Here is a 23,170-nt window from a genome sequence, read left to right as displayed (position 1 = left end):
TACCAGTGAATATTGCTGACATATGCAGTCACAAGAGGGCACATAGAGGGACTGCAGGCTCCCATCCCTTTAATGCACATCTCTTAATGAATGTGGCGCATCTTCGCCAGAAATCTTACTTTACCCAGAGGTTGCTGTACATTTCTGGCATAACATGTTACTTTTTGTGGTGCACATTTCCATGGATTAGAAGATCGGGCTTAGCTATGCCCTGTTTTGCACCAGCTTTTCCCAGGTTGGCAGAGCTGTTTATTACTCTGAATGATGCTAGGGCAAATTTTGGAGCCTCCTCAGAATTTGGCGGCCAAGGCCCCCAAGCAATTCAGCACTTGATCTCTAGGGGCATAAGGTCTTTCCCAATGATCGAAAATAGTGGGGACTTTCTCAGCACGGGTCACACTGGCAATAGCCGCAATGCAGACTGCTGCTTCGATGGCCCTTTCAGCAGGAAGATAACCTAAATGTCATCTTTCTGGATAGCCAAGTGTCTTGAGATCGCTCTTCACAATGTCCCCCTGCGCTTTCCGTACGGGACAGCAGGAAGTAGTTCTCTATGACCCGGAAATAGAAAGCTTTGTCTAGATGAGCGGGCGATGCTTCGTGGAGCTGTGACGGGAAGGAGCTGTGATTGAGAGGCTCTGTGATGGAGTGCTGAGGCCACGGCAGCCGTGTGTTATCGTCGCCATTCATTTTGACGAGACTGTATTCTGTTTTAGTTCTGCCATGGGGAATAAAAGAAAACGGCAGGAGGATTTTCAGAAAGTAAAACTGAAGGTTGGAAAGAAAAGACCCCGAGCGGATAATGTCACCGACACCAATTGTAGGATCAAGTCCATTCGCCTTAGCGAGCAGCTGAGAGAAGACTCGCTGCTGCCCAGCAGTAAGAGGAAGCTCACCATAACGGTACCAGCCACCACTATACATACACACACACACACTATATATATATATATATATATATATCTATATCGGATGCCACCATTGTTCTCTCATCATGGCCTTGCTCCTTTGTAGCATTTCAGGGTGGGCACATGGCAGGCAGGGGCGGACTGCGGGGGCTGCAGGCTGTGCTACCACCTGGCCTTGTGGCTCGGGCTTCCAGTTCTTGCTTGTGTCCTGGTGTTTGCCCTGAGACGGACACGGCTGATGAGCTCCTGTCTGCCATTCATGGTATTCCTCTCCAAGACTAATACAGCACAACATGTTTCTGTGGAAATCTATGGGATCAGTTTGTGCACCACACTAAAGGGGGTTAAAAAGCTGGTGCACTGCATGTATGGTATGGAGGCAGGAGTATAATGACACATCAGACAACACACTGTATCCATTTATCGCCCCTCAGCTCTGTCTTTAGCCATGGTGACTTGATGGATGAACGCTCTGTAGGAAGATTGATCTTGTGCAAGCCCAGATAGGTCCATCAGGGACTACTCACTGTATCTTCCAAGTCTGTAATTCGGGAGACTCTATAGATCCAAATAGGAGTTAGGATTTGGACTTTATTTTTTAACTTCATATTTTTGCAGAAATGACTTTTGTAAACGTATAATTTATGTAATCCATTGGGGTTCAAGTAAAAATGAAGCAATACCATTAAAGCAGGTATATCCTCCAACTATACTGTTTTATGTAAGTGGAAATTAAGACAGGGACCTCTCCTGTTAACAAAAATAAAACAAACATGGTACTGTTTGGTCAATAGGAGCAGATAAATAGTACACCAGGCACCTAATCCTGACTACTCTATTCCATAGCACTTTCCTTGCCCTCCAACTATGACTGACAGTCTGCTTTTTAGCCCGTCAATCACTGGCTGCAAGGCATGGAGTCTTCCCTCAGGAATAAAAGTGTAAACTTTCGTCAGTCCAGTCAGCTTAATGACACAATGTGCTGTGAATTTAACTTCATGTCATGAACAAAAAGCAGAAAACCCCTTCTTAACTGTTCTTTTAGGTCCGGTTCATACAGACATAACTCAGTCTGTATAAGGACCACGATACCCTGAGGCTGCGTGCACACGATGCGTTTTTCATGCATTTATGCTGCGGAATATCTGCAGCGGAAACGGATCAAAAACGCATGGTAATCCGCACCCCATGGTCCCCAATGGCATTCCTCAATGTCAATGCACATTCTGCGGATTTTTCCGCAGCGTTTCTGCAGCGCAAATAAATCTGCAGCATGTTTATTAATTTTGCGGAAGCGCCGCCATTGACTTGCATTGAGACGCATAGAATGCGCGTCTGTACATTTGTACAAGCGGATAACATGCATCTCAATGTGCGGATGGTACCCAGTTCTGGAGGAGAGAAGACTCTCATCCAGACCTGGGTACCATTGTACCTGTGAAAAAAAGAATAAAATAATAAATAATTTATATTCACCTGTCCGGCGCCCCCTGCAGCGCTTACCTTCCAGGACCTGAGATGACGTCGCGGTCATGTGACCGCAGGCTGTCTTGCGAGATGCCGGCAATCCGGAAGAAGCCAGGACGAGCGCGACAGCACACGCGGCGGGGGATCGGAGGTAAGTATAGCTTTATTTTTTTATTTTTACGGTCACACTATATAAATCCATGCCGGTTGCATGGATTTATACAGTGTGACCTAGTTGTCAAGCACTTTCCAAGTGATGCTATCGCCTGGAAAGTGCTTGTCAGTCCGCATGCGGAAACACATGCGTTAACGCATGTGGGTACGCATGTGAATCCGCTTGTATTCCGCATGTATTCTGCTGGAAAAACGCATGCACAATCTGCATGCATTTTTTCTGCCAGGGAGATGCAGAAATTTTCTGCTTCATTTCTGCATCGTGGGCACATAGCCTGACTGTCCGCAGGTCTCTAGCTTCGAACTTAAAGCTTTATAAGGTTGAAAGTTTGGATCTAAACGTGGCCTTAGGCTGTGTAGGGAAGCCACGTCTGGCTAGAACTCCTTTCTCCAGCCACCATTTATCTCTTTTGTCCACAATGCAGAAATGCTGCATATTTTTTCCGCTTCTCCCTGGCAGTAAAAACGCATGCGGATTTTACATGCCGTTTTACCGCCAGGTAGAAGCGTTTGTCAAGCTTTTTTGCATGCATTTCTGCATGCGGGTTATCAAGCGCTTTCCAAGCGATTTTAGCATCACTTGGAAAGTGCTTGACAACTTGTTCACACTATATAAATCCATGCAACCGGCATGAATTTATAGTAGTGTGACCAAGTTAGTTTAAAAAAAAAAAGAATGGTAAAAAAACCCCAAAAAGATTATACTTACCTTCCGATGTCCTCCCAGTGTTTTCTCCACTGCATCCTGTGTCTTGGACGGCTCGTGGTGGTGTGAAGGACCTGCGGTGACGTCATTGAGTCATGTGACAGGTCACATGACTCAATGACGTCATGGCAGGTCCTTCACAACACCGTGACCCATACAGAGGACCAGACAGAGGGGAGAAAACACCGGGAGGACATCGGAAGGTAAGTATAATCTTTTTTTTTTTTAAACAATTTTTTTAACAGGTTCTATGGTACCCAGGTCTTAATGAGAGTCTTCTCCAAACCTGGGTACCATCCGCACATTGAACCGTGTGATATCTGCATGTACAGATGCAGTGATGCGGATGTCACGTGGTCCAATGCAAGTCAATGGCGGCGATTACGCTGGGTGCCCTCAAAATTAATGGACATGCTGCGTATTTTTCCGCAATGATAATCCGCAGCGGAAACTTCCGCAGCATGAGCACAGCACATGCAGATTATCATTGGGGACCATGGGGCATGTATTACCAAGCGTTTTTTAAGCGTTTTCTCTGCGGAAATTCCGCGGCAAAAACTCTTGAAAAACGCATAGTGGGCACGCAGCCTTAGTGTAGTCCTGAGAGCCAGGACATGGTGAATTGGGTCCTTACACAGTTTACATTGGCTTATCAGATCTTTTGTGTGGGCAGTTGAGATGTGGTGGAAGCCGTGGGGTAATGGATGTGCACATGAGAATTACATACAGAAACTGTTGAATGTGAACGAGTAACTTTGATCATAAGTGACAGCTTGTATTAAATGTTTGTTTAATTTGCAGGATATCCTGTCTCAGATGCACCATTACAACGCTGGTATTAAACATGATGCTCTAGTTGGCCTCCGAGAAATCCTATCAACACATCCCTCAGTGATTGACACACACATTTCTGTTATCATGAGTGAGGTTGCTGCTGTATTCACAGATAAAGATCCAATGGTTCGATCTGCTGCCATTTCTGTGTTAGAGCATTTAGCACCCATGGTCTCCCAAGAAAAACTCACTCCTTTTTTTCCTCTTGTAAGTGCGCATCTCTCCACTGCTATGACTCATATTATGATAGGTATCCAGGAGGACTCCTTAAAGATCTTGGACATCCTTTTGGAAGCTTACCCAGATCTACTGATTGATCGTAGTAACATGCTGGTGAACAATTTCTTGGAACTTATATCTCATCAGAAGAGATCTAAAGAATTAAAAAATTCTGAAAAACCATCTGTGTGGACATTGTCTGTCAATCCTAATCGGAAGATCACCTCCCAGAAGTGGAGAATAAATGTACTAAGCAGATTAAAAAAATTCTTGCAAGCATTAATGAAGCAAGCTGCAAAAAGGTTTCCCAATAAAGAAGTACTTCAGGGCAACATGGATAAGCCTTTTACTTTTCATACAAATGTTGATGTCTCTTGGACAGATCATGCAAATGGTGAACAGCACATCAACCTGTTCAGTTCAGGAGAGACGCATTCAAGTATGAGCTCATTTTGTTTAAGGTAAGTCATGTTTTCTCTCTCTCTGTTAGATTTTACAGACAGTAAATAATTTAAAATTGTGTTCCGGAAAATCTTACATGGAATAATTATAGGCTATGCTGTATATGTGTGGTCATATGTCCCTGTTTGCTGCCTTTGAGGACGTAAAAAGTAGTACTAGAATGCCAACCTCTCCATGCCCTGTGTATGAAAGCCTCTTCAGAAAGTGGTTTTATTTCAAAATCTGTAGAAATTCGTATTAGCAGTATGCTTAAAGGGACTCTGTCAGCACAGAATGACTGCTCAAGCGAAGTCCCACTGCTCACTGCTTCATGACGGGGCCAATCATTTATATACACCTTCCCACCTGCTTGTTTTCCCTCCATTTCCATCACCCCCTTTTGATTGACAGTTTCATATAGGCAGAGATAGCAAGAAAACAAGCAGGTGGAAAGGTGTATAGAAATGATTGGCCCCTGCCATCATGCACGAAGCGCTTGTACGTTGAAAAGTCTTTCTGTGCTCAGTCCCTTTAAAAAATTAAATAAAAATGTTTTGATGGCTTCAAAAGTCCATAGTTATCTATTTTTAGTTATCCATGCGCCATGCAATTGCCATTGTTTTAATCATAGTTTGTTAGCATGATCCAACTTCAGGGACAGAATTTACAGTAGGTTGCTACTTTTTTTTTTTAAATGGGGCTCAGTTGCAATACCAGTCACAGCCCTTGCATAGTAGTTAACCCCTTCATGACCGGAGCATTTTTCGTTTTTGAGTTTTCGTTTTTTGCTCCCCTTCTTCCCAGAGCCATAGCCTTTATTTTTCGGTCAATATGGCCGTGTGAGGGCTTAAGTTTTGCGGGACGAGTTGTCCTTTTAAACGCCATTACTAGATTTACCATATAGTGTACTGGAAAATGGGAAAAAAATTCCAAGTGTGGTGAAATTGCAAAAAAAAAAAATGCAATTCCACAGTTTTTTTTTTTTTTCTTTTCACGTTCACTGAATGCTAAAACTGACCTGCCATTATTATTCTCCAGGTCATTACGAGTTCGTAGACACCAAACATGTATAGGTTCTTTTTTATTTAAGTGGTGAAAAAAAATTCCAAAGTTTGCTAAAAAAAAATGGTGCCATTTTCCGAGACCCGTAGCGTCTCCATTTTTCGGGATCTGGGGCTGTGTGAGGGCTTATTTTTTGCGCGTAGGGCTGAAGTTTTTATTGATACCATTTTGGGGTAGATCCGATGTTCTGATCGCCCGTTAGTGCATTTTATTGTAATGTTGCGGCGACCAAAAAACTTTATTCTGGCTTTTGGAATTTTTTTCTCATTACGCCGTTTGCGATCAGATTTTTTTTTTTTATGTTGATAGATCGGGCGATTCTGAACGCGGTGATACCAAATATGTGTATGTGGGGTTTATTTTTTATTTTATTTTGAATGGGGCAAAAAGGGGGTGATTAAAACTTTTATATTTTTTTAAAAGATATATATAAATATATATATATAATTTTACACTTTTTGCTTGCTTCTATAGTCCCCATAGGAGACTAAAAGCAGCAACTGTCCGATCGCCTCTGCTACATAGAGGCGATGAGCAGATCACCTCTATGTAGAAGAAATTCTCCTGTGCTATGAGTGCCGACCACTAGTTGGCATTCGTAGCAATCTTTACATGACAACCACTAGGGTCTGCTGCAGACCCAGGGTTGTCATGCCCGACCCATCAGTGACCCGCGATCACGTGACAAGGTCACCGATGGGCGGGGTAAGTGACACTCTTCCAGCGCGGTGCTGTTAAATGCCGTTGTCAGAGATTGACAGCGGCATTTAACTATTCAACAGCCGCTGGTGGATCAGGATTCCACACGCTGTAATAATCAGCTGACATGTGCTCGGTTCAGTGTGGACTCAGCGCCGGAGCCCCCGCTGAACCGGCCTTTCCGCCGTGGTGCGTACTATTACTGACCACGTCGGAAAGGGGTTAAAGGGAGCCTGTCACTAGAAAAAAACGCTGTTAATCTGCAGGTTAATAGCGTTATTAACCTGCCCAGCGCCCGCACTTAGCTGAATACTGTGGGGAGAAAATAATCCATACCTCTCCTCCCCCTTCACATACCCGTAGCGTTCGGGTCTCAGTTACAGGGGTCATTATGGCTCTAATTAAGTCACCCTCTCTGAGTAGAGAGAGCTGCGGCTCTAACGGTGCACCCGCCCTGACAAACAGCCGGCCCCAATGCAGAGCCAGTGTCTGTCAAGGCCGAGGACGGGATTATGGCTGCCACACTCTGTACTCAGAGCTGTGACTGAGACTGGAACACTGTGGAGGGAATAAAGTTAGTTTTCTCCTCGCAGGGTTCGGCTAAGTGCGGGCACTGTGCAGGTTAGTGACGCAATTAACCTGTAGATTAACCCCCTTTCTACAGGTTAATAGTGTTTTTTTTTGCCTGTAGGTTCCCTTGAAACTATTTTTGGATAGAAAATAAAGTTTATAAGGCCTCATTCATTTACTTCTCATACGCATGTTGTATCCAGGATTTTCACAGAGAGAACATGTGCTCAATCTAATCTCTGGTGTTTTTCTCATGTCCCTGATTTTTTGCAGACTGTTTGTCCGCAAATCATTCATGGAGAAAATTTTTTTTTGTTTAATTCACGGTTCAAAATTAAAGTGCTGCTCCCCATTATTGGCACCCTTTTATTTTTTTTATAGACTGTACAATATCTTTAGAAATAAATGGAAATGTGCCAAAGTTATAACCTCAGGGTTATTTAATTAGTGGTCCAAAGTAATACAACAATAAAACATTGTTTTTCAACTTCCATGTTGCATTTTCAAAGAAAATTAAAGAATATACAGCATGATCTGCAATAAAAAGCTACCCCTTATTAATACTTGCTTGCACACCCTTTTGCATTGCTGACAGCCTTCAAACGTTTCTTGTAGCCATCTATAAGCTTCTTGCACTTCTCAGCTGGAATTTTCTCCCAACTCTTCCTTTGCAGTTTGTTCAAGTTCTTGAATGTTTGCAGGGTTCCCAATGGCAGATTTCAGCTCACCTCAAAGATTTTCACTGTGATCGAGGTCAGGACTCATTGGTGACCATTTTTAAAACAGTCCATTATTTCTTTTTCAAGCATTCATGTGTACTTTTGGATGTGTGTTTTGGGTCATTGTCTTGTTGGAGGACCCATGATCTTAAATTCAAACCAAGTTTTCTTACACTGTATAGGACGTTTCGCTCTAAAATCTCTTGATAATTCTCTGATTTCATGATTCCTGTGATACGGTAAAGGTCTCCAGTACCAGACGCAGCAAAGCAACCCCACAGCATTATGCATCCTCCCACCATGCTTAACTGTTGGTAAGGTGTTCTTTTCCTTATAAGCTTCATTGCGCCGTCTGTAAGCAAACTATTGCTTTGCTTTGTCATAAAGCTCTATTTTTGTTACATCTGTCCACAGAACATTTTACCTGAATGATTGTGATTTGTCAAGGTACTCTTTGGCTAAGATTTGTCATTCCTTTTTATGTCTTTTCTACAGCAATGGTTTCTTCCTTGGCCTTCACCCATAAAGCTCTGCTGGGTTTAGTGTGCAACGTATGGTACTTGTTGAAACCATGACCCCAGGTTAGCCTTCAGGTTTTTGGATGTTTGATGTGGTGTTTTTTTCCACCGACCTTCGAAGACCTCTCTTGTCAATTTTCCTCTCTCCCTCACGTCCAGGGAGGTTCTTGACTGTTCCATTCTTGGCAAACTTACTAATAACATTGCGCGCTGTTGAAACTGGGATACCAAGTTCTTTGGAGATGGCCTTATACCCTTTGGAAGTTTTTTTTGTTAATAATAGCAGTTCTGATGTCCTCATACAGCTCCTTTGTCTTCACCATTGTGACAAAGGAACAGGGCCTACCTTGTGGCTTTTTAAAACACTAAAGCCATCATTCATTGGCTAATTCATGTTACTTGGGCACTGACAATTAATCACAGGTGAATCTCATGTGATTTACCACAGGCGAGTCAAAATGTGTTTCCATACTAAATTAATGTAAAGGGTGCCAATACCAGTGACACAGCAAGCTTTAGGTTTATCAATTTTTTTTTTTTCCCTTTGATTGTTTTTTGCATTAAATTATTTATCTTTTGCTTTTTTGTATTTAATATAAGTGCTCTATAAAAAAAAAAACTGTTTCATTGAGTTATTTTTTTCAGGAGATATTCCACATTATGTACTTAAACTTCATGGGTGCCAATAACGATGAGCAGGATTGTACTTGCACAAATCAATGGGTCCGTGAGAAATTGCTGACGGCACACTTTCGAGTGCAATTCCTTTTATAATATTGTGGATAGGAGGAACTAGGCTTTTTTTTTTTTTTTAACACCTCCCTTTCTTATCTTTATTCCCTTGTCGAGTAGCGTGTTTAAATGGCATGTGACAGGACAGGCATACTGTCCAAAACACGGGTATCATGAATCTGACAAACTTAATCGCTGCACCTACAGTACAGACCAAAAGTTTGGACACACCTTCTCATTTAAAGATTTTTCTGTGTTTTCATGACTATGAAAATTGTACATTCACACTGAAGGCATCAAAACTATGAATTAACACATGTGGAATTATATACTTAACAAAAAAGTGTGAAACAACTGAAAATATGTCTTATATTCTAGGTTCTTCAAAGTAGCCACCTTTTGCTTTGATGACTGCTTTGCACACTCTTGGCATTCTCTTGATGAGCTTCAAGAGGTAGTCACCGGAAATGGTTTTCACTTCACAGGTGTGCCCTGTCAGGTTTAATAAGTGGGATTTCTTGCCTTATAAATGGGGTTGGGACCATCAGTTGTGTTGTGCAGAAGTCTGGTGGATACACAGCTGATAGTCCTACTGAATAGACTGTTAGCTGCCTTTTTGTTGCCATAATACAAATTCTAAGTAAAGAAAAACGAGTGGCCATCATTACTTTAAGAAATGAAGGTCAGTCAGTCCGAAAAATTGGGCAAACTTTGAAAGTGTCCCCAAGTGCAGTTGCAAAAACCATCAAGCGCTACAAAGAAACTGGCTCACATGAGGACCGCCTCAGGAAGGGAAGACCAAGAGTCACCTCTGCTTCTGAGGATAAGTTTATCCGACTCACCAGCCTCAGAAATCGCAGGTTAACAGCAGCTCAGATTAGAGACCAGGTCAATGCCACACAGAGTTCTAGCAGCAGACACATCTCTACAACAACTGTTAATGAGAAGACTTTGTGCAGCAGGCCTTCATGGTAAAATAGCTGCTAGGAAACCACTGCTAAGGACAGGCAACAAGCAGAAGAGACTTTTTTGGGTTAAAGAACACAAGGAATGGACATTAGACCAGTGGAAATCTGTGCTTTGGTCTGATGAGTCCAAATTTGAAATCTTTGGTTCCAACCACCATGTCATTGTGCGACGCAGAAAAGGTGAACAGATGGACTCTACATGCCTGGTTCCCACCGTGAAGCATGGAGGAGGAGGTGTGATGGTGTGGGGGTGTTTTTCTGGTGACACTGTTGGGGATTTATTCAAAATTGAAGGCATACTGAACCAGCACGGCTACCACAGCATCTTGCAGTGGCATGCTATTCCATCCAGTTTGCGTTTAGTTGGACCATCATTTATTTTTCAACAGGACAATGAGCCCAAACACACCTCCAGGCTGTGTAAGGGCTATTTGACCAAGAGGGAGAGTGATGGGTGCTACGCCAGATGACCTGGCCTCTACAGTCACCAGACCTGAACCCAATCGAGATGGGATATAATTTATTATGCACACACACACACACACACACACACACACACACACACACACACACACACACACACACACACACACACACACACACACACACACACACACAATCTGCTCATAAAAAAAAGGGAACACTTAAACGGAATATAACTCTACAACCCACAGAATTTGCTCAGGTAGTGCAGCTCATCCAGGATGGCACATCAATGCGATCTGTGGCAAGAAGGTTTGCTGTGTCTGTCAGCGCAGTGTCCAGAGGCTGGAGGCGCTTCCAGGAGACAGGCCAGTACACCAGAAGATGTGGAGGGGGCCGTAGGAGGGCAACAACCCAGCAGCAGGACCGCTACCTCCACCTTTGTGCAAGGAGTAACAGGACGAGCACTGCCAGAGCCCTGCAAAATGACCCCCAGCAGGCCACAAATGTGCATGAGTCTGCACAAACGGTTAGAAACCGACTCCATGAGGGTGGTATGAGTGCCCGACGTCCACAGATGGGGGTTGTGCTCACAGCCCAACACCTTGCAGGATGCTTGGCATTTGCCACAGAACACCAGGATTGGCCAAGTCGTCACTTGTGCCCTGTGCTCTTCACAGATGAAAGTAGGTTCACACTGAGCACATGTGACAGACGTGACAGAGTCTGGAGACGCCGTGGAGAGCGATCTGCTGCCTGCAACATCCTTCAGCATGACCGTTTCGGCAGTGGGTCAGTAATTGTGTGGGGTGGCATTTCTTTGGAGGGCCGCACAACCCTCCATGTGCTTGCCAGAGGTAGCCTGACTGGCATTAGGTACCGAGATGAGATCCTCAGACCCCTTGTGAGACCATATGCTGGTGCGTTGGTCCTGGGTTCCTCCTAATGCAGGACAATGCCAGACCTCATGTGGCTGGAGTGTGTCAGCAGTTCGTGCAAAATGAAGGCATTGAACATATGGACTGGCCCGCCCTTTCCGCAGACCTGAATCCGATTGAGCACATCTGGGACATCATGTCTCGCTCCATCCACAGACTGTCCAGGAGTTGGCGGATGCTTTAGTCTAGGTCTGGGAGGAGATCCCACAGGAGACCATCCGCAACCTCATCAGGAGCATGCCCAGGCATTGTAGGGAGGTCATACAGGCACGTGGAGGCCACACACAATACTGAGCCTCATTTTGACTTGTTTTAAGGACATTACATCAAAGTTGGATCAGCCTGTAGTGTGCTTTTCCACTTTGATTTTGGGGGTGACTCCAAATCGAGGCCTCCATTGGTTAATAAATTAGATTTTCATTGATTTTTGTGTGATTTTGTTGTCAGCACATTCAACTTTGTACAGAACAAAGTATTCAATGAGAATATTTCATTCATTCAGATCTAGGATATGTTATTTGAGTGTTCCCTTTATTTTTCTGAGCAGTGTGTGTGTGTGTGTGTGTGTGTGTGTGTGTGTATACGTGCACACACACACACACACACACACACACACACACACACACACACACACACAATTACATATGCATGCATGCCAAGTGGACACCCGTCAGTAGTAATGTAGGGCCTCACGAGGTTTCAGAGGTGAAACAATGAGGGTATTAGTTTTTATTCCCAAAAATTAGGCAGTGTTTATAAAAATAAACAAAAGGATACAAAGGGCACAAGACAACACCGTATATATACGGTTATGCAACTATATATTCTGTACAATACAGTACACATAGTTGCATAAAAAAGCGATAAAAATTACTTGACCTGTTGTCATAGGAATGCAACAGATCTTGCAAAGGGGAGCACTCATGATTTTAGCTTTCTATAGATGTGAAACATGGAATATACAACGTTATCCACCTGGCCGATATTAATTCTGGACTGATGCTCAGACCGCAGGGCGATGAAAGTAAATGCATTGTGCTCGTCCACGATTCAGAAAATATGTCTCCCATATCTATAGGATCCACACCGCTCATAAAAAATTCAATATTCATATCCGGTATCTGGGGCCGTCACGGCTGCTTGTAGTTCTTTGAAAAAATGAAGACTTTCTTTTCTCTCCTGCGTAAATATCACCACACCACTTTGTTTTATTATTGTGTACATACTCCATGTCTACTCTCCGTTAGATAACCTACTTCAATTAACTTCATTTACCTGTTCACAGCAGGAGGTCGTAGAACAAGGGGGTCATTGAAGTGTTATCTATTTTGTAATTTAAAATTGATACTGAAGCCATGCTTCTATGCTGATTATGAGAGTGACATGTAAGAAATATGTTTTTCTTATCTTCTGCTATCTAAAACTGAAGTGCTTCTTATAGTCTGAAAAGTACGTCATTTACTCTGAAAAGTTGGAGAATTTGAGAAAACTTAGATGGATGGAATAAAGTGGCCAGTGTCTGATTTATGCAGCCCATGATTTGGGCATATGAATCTATTGTCAGGTACTCTATAAAGCCAATAATAAATGTGGTGCAATGCATGTAAGATAGTGTTTTGGCACAAATTAAGCCACAATTTTGGTGCAGATAACTTAGTAAATTAGTCCTATTGTGTTTTAAGAATTATCGAAGATCAGACAAAATTAGCTGAAAAGGTTGGTAATGCTGTAGAATAACTAAGATTTATTTGGCTGCTGAAGCCCCTGCTGCTTCCTTTGGGCCTTATATTACGGGACAGCAGTGTGACCATTGAAGCTAATCTCTGGCATCTTTCTCAGTGGTCAACCCCTAGTGCAGCGGGCATAATACATTTTTCTTATTTATTTTTTATAGTTCAAGTTGTATTTTTTTCCATTACTGACAGTTAAAAGGGTTGTCGAAGGCTACGATATTGATGGCTTATTCGAAGGATAGATCATGAATATCAGATCCGGCACCCCCACCGATCAACTGTTAGCTGGTCTCAAAACTGCCTGAAGTTCAGTGTATAAAGCCTGAACACCAAAACTCTATACACTATGTAAGAACCATTGTCTTGTAAAGCTGCTCAGCTTCTACACTGGTAAACGAGAGCAGTGCTGCAGTACTTACGACCAGCGACTACACGGTTAACGGAGCTGTGGTGTTCAGTCTCTGAACACTTTACTTCTGGCAGATGTGGGACCTGCTAACATCTAGTTGATTGGGTTACTGAGTGTTGTATCCCCCCCCCCCCCCTCCAACCTGATATTAATGAATTACCGTATCTTAGAAAGGTATTTAAAATCCTAGTGATGTGGAACCCCTTGACTTATGCTATATAATGTACTCAAAAATGAAGGAAAATATTTGTGGGGTGGATTAGATGTCAGCAATGCGTGATGGGTATGTTAGTTTCCTACCCACGTAGGCTTCTGCTGAATCAGTCTATGTATCTGTGTATTTTTTGTGTTTTTTTTACCCTTGTGCTACAAGAATGAAGCAGTGCCGATGATTTTACATTTGTTTTGAGTTGTGTTAAATTCTCTTCTTCTATTAAGGATGATTGCCGGCGTAGCTACAAGCAAAGATGAATGTTTCTCCTCTTCATACAACTTGAAAGAGTTTATTCAAGCTGTTGTTCCAATATTGATTGAATGTTGGGTTGAGGAGGCCCCTGAAAAGACCATGGGGGATGCTTGTGAAAAATCTCTCGAGCCCATAGCACATCATCTTCTACAACAGGTGCTGAGCATAATTTCTCTTCTCTGGAAGCTTAGTGAACACCAGGATGCACCACATGAATTGGTAACTTATTTTTTCTACCTTATTTACACGTTTTCCTTGTATTGCATATCAATGGGCCATTATCTGTGGTCTCTACACAAGTTAGGCTGGATCACCTCTCCTGGTTGAGGCCCCATTCAGTCGTCCGTGTGTAACATACATGTGATTATATGTTACACCTGCTGTATGTTTATAAAGCTCTGCTTTCAGGCTCTGAGGTATGCCGCTGCATTGCAAAGCCTGTCCAAACCATGTCTTGTCTGGTGACCGGTGGCCTATTGCTATAGTTGTAGTATGTGCTGTGATACCAGAATGTGGTGTTGAAACAAAACGTAACCAGAAATTTACCTGAATATCTTGTATTTGTTTAGGTAATACATATTGGGTTACATTCACACATCCATGTGAATTTTATAGTAGGTAAAAGCAGACCGCTTTTCTCTCGTCGCCTCTATTGCCTCCATGTGTCACGTTTTCACTGAAAGATTGTGTGTAAAGTCCAATTAAAAAGACCCCTGAAAGGTCAAATGTTTTTATTCAGATTTATTAAGCAACAGATTCAATACGGAATCTGTCTGATTTGCATTTGTGCTCCAGAGATCCTCATAGACTTAATTAAAAAAAATTCTGACCTGCAAACCTGGTTCAGTATAGGTTGTTCTCAGTCTCACAGATCTTACACTTGGATCCAGAATTTTCATGGATGTATAAATCTATTCAACTCTTTAAGTCTGTATTGTCCAAGAAACCATTGGAGAGCACATTAACGTGTCACATGGATGTGTGAGTGCAGTGAATTAGATGTTCTGCTCTTTGTTTTCATGGTATTTGTAGATAGAAAGAATGCAGGTGTTTTTACTTCTGTAGTTGGCTGCGCAATAATGCATTGTTCACTGACGTTTGCATGTGTTTTCTTCCATAGAATGACTGGCTTAGGAAGAATTATCTTAAAGATTTCAAGCATCATTTTATGAAGCATTTTCCATACACCGTACATGATCCTTTACAACAGAGGAAAATCAAGAAAGGGTAATTTAATTTGAATTATACTAATTGTGATCTTAAAGATATTGAGGACAGTTACCTATTAGTGATGTTATGTGCTGTTTATTGAATTGCAGGGTTATGGAATTGCATTGTTTTATGACAGTTACAAACAACGTATCCTTCAAACTACGACACGTTTTATCAGAACCCTTCTATAAAATTTCAATCTTTAATAATTCTCTATTTTTAAAATACTAAAAACCCCAGTGTGCATAAATAATGCTTCCCACAGGTGGCGCTATAGAGTTCAAGTCCTCTTCCTCTCAGAAGAGGTAATTTGAATATTAAATAAATGAAATTATTCAATGAGAGTATCTGGCCTACACAGTGCAGCACTTCAATGGCAAATAAATCCAAGAAGAAAGAAGTCAAAGCTGCTTTAAATTCAAAACCAATATATCTTTATTAAATACAATAGTAAAAATATTAAAATAAGAAGTAGCAAAGAGGCCCCACACATCCAGGTCTACAGATCAGAAATACATTTATACAGTTATGAAACAAATGCAGACTGAGAAAGACTAACATTCATATTACAGGGGTTGTATTCCCAAATGGGAGGCATGGGAGCATCTTATGGAGCTCACATAATTCATATAGACTAAACATCGGCTAAAAGTGTCACATAAAGCATCAAGTATGGATTCAGCAGCCTCAAGATCAATCACACATGGGTAAGACAGATTGGATAATTCTTTTTTTCACGCTGTAAGTATATTCTCTGAGTAATAAGACCACATTGGGAGACACTGTTCAAAAAAACAAATGCATACTTATCAGTACAACTTGGGTAGGGTGGGGGCTGGAACCCCAAAGCGCGGTTAGCGTCTGCTTGGGGTGGGGGCGGGGGTACAAGTTGCCCCTACCCTACCCAGGTTGTACTGATAAGTATGTATTTGTTTTTTAGAACTGTGTCTCCCAATTCGGTCTTATTACTCTGAGATCATATACTGACAGTGTGAAAAAAGACCCCTCCAATATTTCTTACCTATTTGTGATTAACCTTGAGGCTGCTGAATCAATACTTCATGCTTTATATGGCACTTTTTGCCGATGTTTTTGCTATGTGAGTTACGTCAGCTCCATAAGCTGCTCCCATGCCTCCCATTTGGCAATACAACCCCTATAATATGAATGTTATTCTTTTCTTTGTCTGTATTTGTTTTATAATTGTATATGTGCATTTCTGATCTGTAGACCTGGATGTGTGGGATCTCATTTCTACTTCTCTTTATTTTAATATTTTTACTATTGTATTTAATAAAGCTATATTGGTTTTGAATTTAAAGAAGCTTTGACTTCTTTCTTCTTGGATTTATTAAATAATGATCTAAATGAACCAAAAAGGAGAGTACCACTGCTAGTAAGTAATCTGTCAAAAAAAAAAATCCCAATATACTGGATTTCTCCCCAGAGAAGAACAAGCCATTAACTCAATAAGTAGATAGGGCAATTCTAATGATAAGGACAGTCGGTAAAGGAAAAACCTGTGGAACAATACCTATAAGACTTAATTTGCCCCTCAAACAATTCTGCAGAGATTGTTAGGGTATGTGCACACGATGCAGAAATGCTCAGGATTTTTTCCTGAGCGTTTCTGCATCTCTCTGGCAGGAAAAAACGCATGCGGATTGTACATGCGGTTCCCTGCCAGGGACATGCGGAAATGAAGCGGTCTTCACTTTCATTTCCGCATGCGGGTTGACAAGCGCTTCCCAAGCGATTTTAGCATCACTTGGAAAGTGCTTGTCAACTTCACACTATATAAATCCATGCAGCTGGCATGGATTTATATAGTGTGTGATGTCAAAAAATAAAAAATAAATCTATACGTTACCATCTGATGGCCCCCGGTGTCCTGCTTCATCGGTCCCGGCTGCCGGCAGTGAAGACTGTAGGACCTTCCGACGTCAGCGTCACGTGACCCGTCACATGACTCTGACGTCAGCGAAGGTCCTTCATTCAACCGCGAAGTGCGCGGGAAGCCGGCAGGACGCAGCGCGGGCCGTCAGAAGGTGAGAATATGTATATTTTTTATTTTATTCTTTTTTTTTTAATGGTACCTGGGTCTGGATGAGAGTCCTCTCATCCACACCCGGGTACCATCCGCACATTAGACCGCATGAAAAGCGCATCAACATATACAGTGATGCGGATTCCATGCGGTCTAATGCAAGTCAATGGCGGCAAAAGAGCAGCGTTTCCGCAAAATTAATTGACATGCTGCGGATTTTTGACCGCAGCGTTTACGCTGCGGAAAAATCCGCATCATGGGCACAGCACATGCGGATTTCCATTGGGGAACATTGCTGCCCTTCTACCATGCGTTTTTCATGCGTTTCCGCGGCGTTTACGCAACTGCAAAAACGCCGCGGAAATGCATGAAAAACGCATCGTGTGAACTCAGCCTTACCCTAGTATGTGAAATGGCACCCCCACTCAGGCGGCTGTCCTTAATAAAATCCCTAGGTATAGCCTTCTAATTTATAAAAATACAGAATGCTTATAAATAAGGATGGTACGTAACTTGTACTTCAAACGTCCCCTTGTGTTTAATGGAGACAGGTATCCCCATCAACAGAACCTCAGTCCATCCATCACCGAGGTTCCAAAGTCAGTCTCAATGCTTTTGCCCATAGATATTTAGGGTTTATCAGGAGACACAGATCTTCATTCAGGCACAATCGCCCATAATAGCAAACAAAAAAAAGACGATTTACAACCCAGTCTATGGTAACCATGCAAAAATTGAAAATTTGGCTTATATAACCCCTTTACTCCCGAAGGCCAATTTTTACTATTCTGACCACTGTCACTTTGAGGCAATAACTCTGGAACCCTTCAATGGATCCCCTTGATTCTGAGAATGTTTGTTTTTTTTCGTGACATATTGTACTTCATGATAGTGATAACATTTCTTCGATATGACTTGCGTTACTTTGTGAAAAAATCGGAAATTTGGCAATTTTCAAACTTTGACTTTTCTTGCCCTTAAATCAGAGAGAGATGTCGCACAAAATAGTTAATAAATAACAATTCCCACATGTCTACTTTACATCAGCACAATCTTTTTTGGTTAGGAAGTTATAAGGGTTACAGGTTAACCAGCGATTTCTAATTCTTCCAACAAAATTTACAAAACCATATTTTTAGGGACCGCATCACATTTGAAGAGACTTTTGGGTATTTTCTGTCATAAAGGCCCCTTAAAGTGGCACCATTCTAAAAACTGAACTCCCCAAGGTGCTCAAAACCACACTCAAGAAGTTTATTAACCCTTCAGGTGCTTCACAGGAATTTTTGGAATGTGGAAGAAAACAATGAACATTTAACTCTTTCACAAGAATGTTACTCTATACCCAAATTGTATTTTTCGTATCACCCATGAAAGTACCACAACGAGAGAGGGGATCCGCCCCTTCCTGGACAGGAAACCTACAGAATAAAAGGGCGGCGCCTCTCCACCACCTCCTCAGTTGGTTTCCTGTCCTTGAGGGGTAACCTTGTTAAAACGGCAGCAGAAGAAAGAAGAGAAGATTATTCCCAGACCTGGGCCGGTCGGTTTCCAACATGGCACAGTCTCTGCTGCGGCCGGTGCCAGGAACCTGGAAGCGCTATGGTGGGTCCAAGGGGGCCTGTACCATCGGACAGGCGTGAGCAGCAGCCACGCATCCCGGTTGTGGAGGACGCTATCCAGGAAATCGCGCTCTAAGATGCACGCCGGTGAAAAAAGTAGTGTAGACCCATGTCTTCTAACATGTTTCTGGCTACTGTTTTGTACCAGCCTGCGGCCCTGATGGTAGCGTACCGGAGGGTCCTTGATGGGAGAACCTTAGACAGGCTTACCCGTTGAAGATCTGGATAGAACTGAGCGGCGGCTGGGGTCGGCAGCTCCGTGCATCAGTGGAGAAGCTGCTGTGAAACTGCGCCCCTGTCTGGGGTCGGCAGCTTCAACGCTGCACGTCAGTGAGAGAGCATCTGTGGAACTGTGCCCCTGTCTGGGGTCTCCAGCTCCAGCTCCGTGCATCAGTGAAGAAGCTGCTGTGGAACTGCGCCCCTGTCTGGGGTCGGCAGCTCCGGCTCTGTGCATCAATGGGGGCACCTGTTGAGCTGCAGCCCTACCTGGGGTCAGCAGCTCCAGCGTTGATCGGCTCCCTATTGGAGGCGCCCCTGCCTGGGGTTCGCCACCCCAGTATTGCTCAGGCACGGTCGGATGGAGAGGAGCAGGCCTGTGATGTGGTCCAGCCTCCGAATCCGTACAGCTGGTGGTGAGTGATCTTTGTTAATGTATACCTTGTTTATGGGGCCCTTTCCTTGTTATGGTTACTAGGAAAGGCTGAAGGAAGTTAGCGCAGAACTCAAAAATGTGTGTGTGTGCGCGCGCTCTGTAAGACCCCATCTGGGCCAAGGGCCTCGTGCTTAAATTTGGCTTCAGAACGGAAGCTGGAATTTAGACCTCTAGCCTAAAGTTAGCTACATGTCTGGGCCGCACAGAGCCTCTTTATTGGGCTTCAGAATTTACCACAAAAATGAGCCTCAATCTGCTCAGTAAATGTTAAAGTAACACTCAGAGGTTTTTACTGTTGTCCTCCAGTCTGTTTACTCCATCCATGGGACGGCACATGGTGTTAATACAGCACATGGTCTCTGTGAAAGTCTGCTGTCCAGCTGCGTCTCATCAGTTGGCTCCTTCGGGTGGGGCTAGTCTGACAATTGAGATTTACCACCCAAAGGAAAGGTTTATCCTTCATTCAGATGATTACTCTTTTAAATAAAAATCTTAGCGCAGTACCTCATAAAGCCTCTTTGCGCTTCACAAAGAGCACATCATAGTGCTTCATAGCATAGCGCTTTATAGCACATCATAGTGCCTCACAGTGCCTCTTGGCACATCATAGTGCCAAATAGCACATCATAGTGCCACATAGCATAGCTCTTTATAGCACAGCATAGTGCCTCATAGCGCCTCATGGCACATCATAGCATAGCTCTTCATAGCACATCATAGTGCCTCATAGCACATCTTAGTACCTCATAGCATAGTGCCTCATGGCACATAATAGTGCCTCATAGCATAGCGCTTCATAGCACATAGTGCCTCATGGCGCTTCATAGCACATAGTGCTGCTAAGTGCAGTCCTTTCACCTGAGGATGGAATGTAGGACCTTGAGCAAGAAAGTCGGGGATCTCTGGAAGAATCCAGGAGTCTGTGATTGACATGCTTCTCAGCCAAAAGAACCATGCCCTCTTGGGCCAGTAGGGGACTATAAGACTCACCTGTGCCCGATCCTCCCTGACCTTCCCCAATACTGCTGGAATTAGACATGTTGGGGAAGGAAAGTATAAGCCAGCCTGAAATCCCCTTGGGACTGGAAGGTGTCTACCACCAGGGGATTTTCCGTGGGATTCAGAGAACAGAACTTTTTTAATTTGCTGTTCTGACGGGTCGCAAATAGGTCGACCTCCGGAGACCCCCCGCATGGCATCTAGTTGACGGAAGACTGAAGTATTTAGAGCCCATTCTCCCTGCAATAATGGTTTGCGATTCAGAAAGTCTGCTTTTTGTGTTGTCCTCTCCGCTGATATGAAGAACGATTAACGAGAGGACTTTCCCTTCCACAAGAGAAAATATCCTCCCTGCTATCCGCATAAGGGATCTTGAGCGAGTTTCCTGGTATGTAAATCTGGTGATTTACATACGCTACAGTGACGTGGTTGTCGTATAGTACTTTTACATGGTGACCTTGTAAGAGGGGTAAAAAGCTAATTAGTGCATTCTCTACTGCCTGTCGTTCCCACATGTTTGAGGACCCCAGACTCTCCATCTCTGACCAAGTCTTCTGTATCAGGTGGTTGTCTCGATTACTACTCTGGTAAAAAGGGGAACCCAGGGGACGCCCGCCTGGACCGTATCCACCCTCAACCACCAATGTAGTGAACGGATTACATTGTGAGGGAGTGTCAATCTGCCCTCCAGATGCCCTTGGAGGATGACTTTTTGTTTTTTAGGACGTCCCATTGTAACTCCCTTGCATGAAATTGGGCCTAGCTTACTGCTGGAATGCAGGAGGTGAGAGAGCCTAGCAAAGACATTGTCCCCCAGAGAGTCATTACTGGATTTCTTATTGCCGCTGAAACCAGGTTCTTTATTTTTTCTTTTTTCTGGTCGGGCAGGTGGCATTCTTGCCGAACTGAACTGAATCCAGGGTGAGGCCTAAAAAGATTTGAGTTGTCCGTGGAATCAATTTTGATTTTTTTCCAGGTTTAAACACCATCCTAAGCTTCTTAAGATGGTGCACGCCCGATCCACTTGAGCTAGGCAATGATTGTAAGTTTTTCCCACTATTAGGAAATCGTCCAATTATGGGATGATCAATCTGTCTTCCTCCCTGAGATGAGCTGTAACCTCCGCTATAAGCTTTGTGAAATTGCGGGGTGCCACTGCCAGGCTGAAGGGAAGGTCTCTGTATTTAAAGTACCTGATGATTCCCTGTACAGTTATAGCCACTCTCAGGTATCTGTGAAAGTCGCGATGGACTGGCACATGATAATATACATCTCTGAGGTCCAGTACAGCCATCTAGCAACCGGGAAACAATAAATTTATTGTTAATCTTATTGTCTCCATCTTGAATGATGGAATGTTGAAGGACTTGTTTAGGCCCTTCAGGTTGATTATGAGCCTGTATGTGTCGTCCATTTTTTTTCATAAGAAACAAGGGGGAATAGAAACCTCTGCTCTCCTCTTGTGGTGACACTTCCTGTAACATGTTCTTTCTTAGGAGGTTTAACACCTCTTCCTCCAATGCTTGTTGTACTGGCGGAGAGGATTTTGTGGCAGTCATGATGAATCTCTCTGGCAGATTCCTCAGGAATTCCAGCTTCCTTAGCTAGACCCTGTTGACACAGGGCGCACACCCTGTATTTGGACTTCCCTGTACTCTTTCTAGGGACATCCTTACACAGAGGAAGGAGCGAGATATAAAAAGTCTACATTAATACTTCGACATTCACATAGCTCACTCGCCACTCAGCAGATAAAAGCGGGGTACCGGAACGGGAGGCAGGACGGTATCCAACAATTCATCTTGGGAGACCGTGGAATCCTCAATCCTGCTTGAGCTATGCCGGCTTCTTGAATCCTTGTTGCTGCGTGTCCCAGAACGCCCACCGCTCCTACCCTGGGGTGGAAGCTGCTCCTGGGTGCGCTTCTGGTGTCGAGGCTGCACCTGCGGCTGCTTTGTCTCCTCATGCTGCTGCAGCATGGTTTGCTACTCTTGCTGCTGCTGATGCGTTGAGGAGGGCTTCTGTGACGCCATTCTGTCGTGCACTGTGCCCCTGCCTAGCCGGTGATCTACCCTTAAGTACCATTGTGCCATCGAGATCACCCGCTTGCGTCCCCGCAGCTACCTCCCCCAAATTTTACATCCGAAGCTCAGGGGTCATCGGGGAGCGTCTTCCGGATTTGTCACTTCCGGTCGCGCCCAGTGAAGCCCCATCCGTGACGCGGGGTTGCCGGCCATCATGCTATGTAGGTGCCGCAAACCCCTGCCCGCACACGAGGAGATCCAGATCGGGCACTCTCCGCGGCGCTCCCAGCACACACAGGGCCAGCCGCAGCAGAGACTGTGCCCTGCCAAAACCGACAGGCCCCGGCTTGGGTAAGTTCATGATCTTAAACACGCATGCCGCTGTTGCCGCCGATGAGCTAGAAGGTCCCCCATCAAGGACAGGAAACCACTGAGGGCAGATCCCCTCTCTCGTTGTGCCGTCATGGGTGATAGAAAAATGTTGTTTGTTTTCTTTTGTATTAGTCACTTCCTGTGTTTAACGCCCTTAGTGAATATAGTCAATAATGTCCTTAACTACCAAGCCAAATTTACTATTCTGACCACTGTCACTTTATGAAGTAATAACTCTGGAACACTTCAACGAATC

General features: G+C 43.7%; 1 protein-coding gene across 1 annotated transcript in view; it reads left to right on the top strand.

The window, feature by feature from the left end:
• Window positions 1–381: 381 nt before the first annotated feature.
• Window positions 382–23,170, top strand: part of TEX10 (testis expressed 10) — a 269,253-nt gene continuing 246,464 nt past the window's right edge. The window contains exons 1-4 of the mRNA XM_073678358.1: window positions 382–903; window positions 4,057–4,769; window positions 13,959–14,205; window positions 15,107–15,213. Coding sequence (XP_073534459.1) covers window positions 724–903; window positions 4,057–4,769; window positions 13,959–14,205; window positions 15,107–15,213 — 1,247 coding nt within the window. The 5' untranslated portion in view covers window positions 382–723. The remainder of the gene's footprint in view (window positions 904–4,056; window positions 4,770–13,958; window positions 14,206–15,106; window positions 15,214–23,170) is intronic.

Source organism: Phyllobates terribilis, unplaced genomic scaffold (assembly GCF_046119375.1).
Source record: "Phyllobates terribilis strain yellow unplaced genomic scaffold, ASM4611937v1 Scaffold_4__5_contigs__length_816908805, whole genome shotgun sequence".
Classification (NCBI taxonomy): domain Eukaryota; kingdom Metazoa; phylum Chordata; class Amphibia; order Anura; family Dendrobatidae; genus Phyllobates; species Phyllobates terribilis.
Note: the sequence above shows the minus strand (reverse complement) of the source record. Positions and strands in the feature narration are given on the sequence as shown.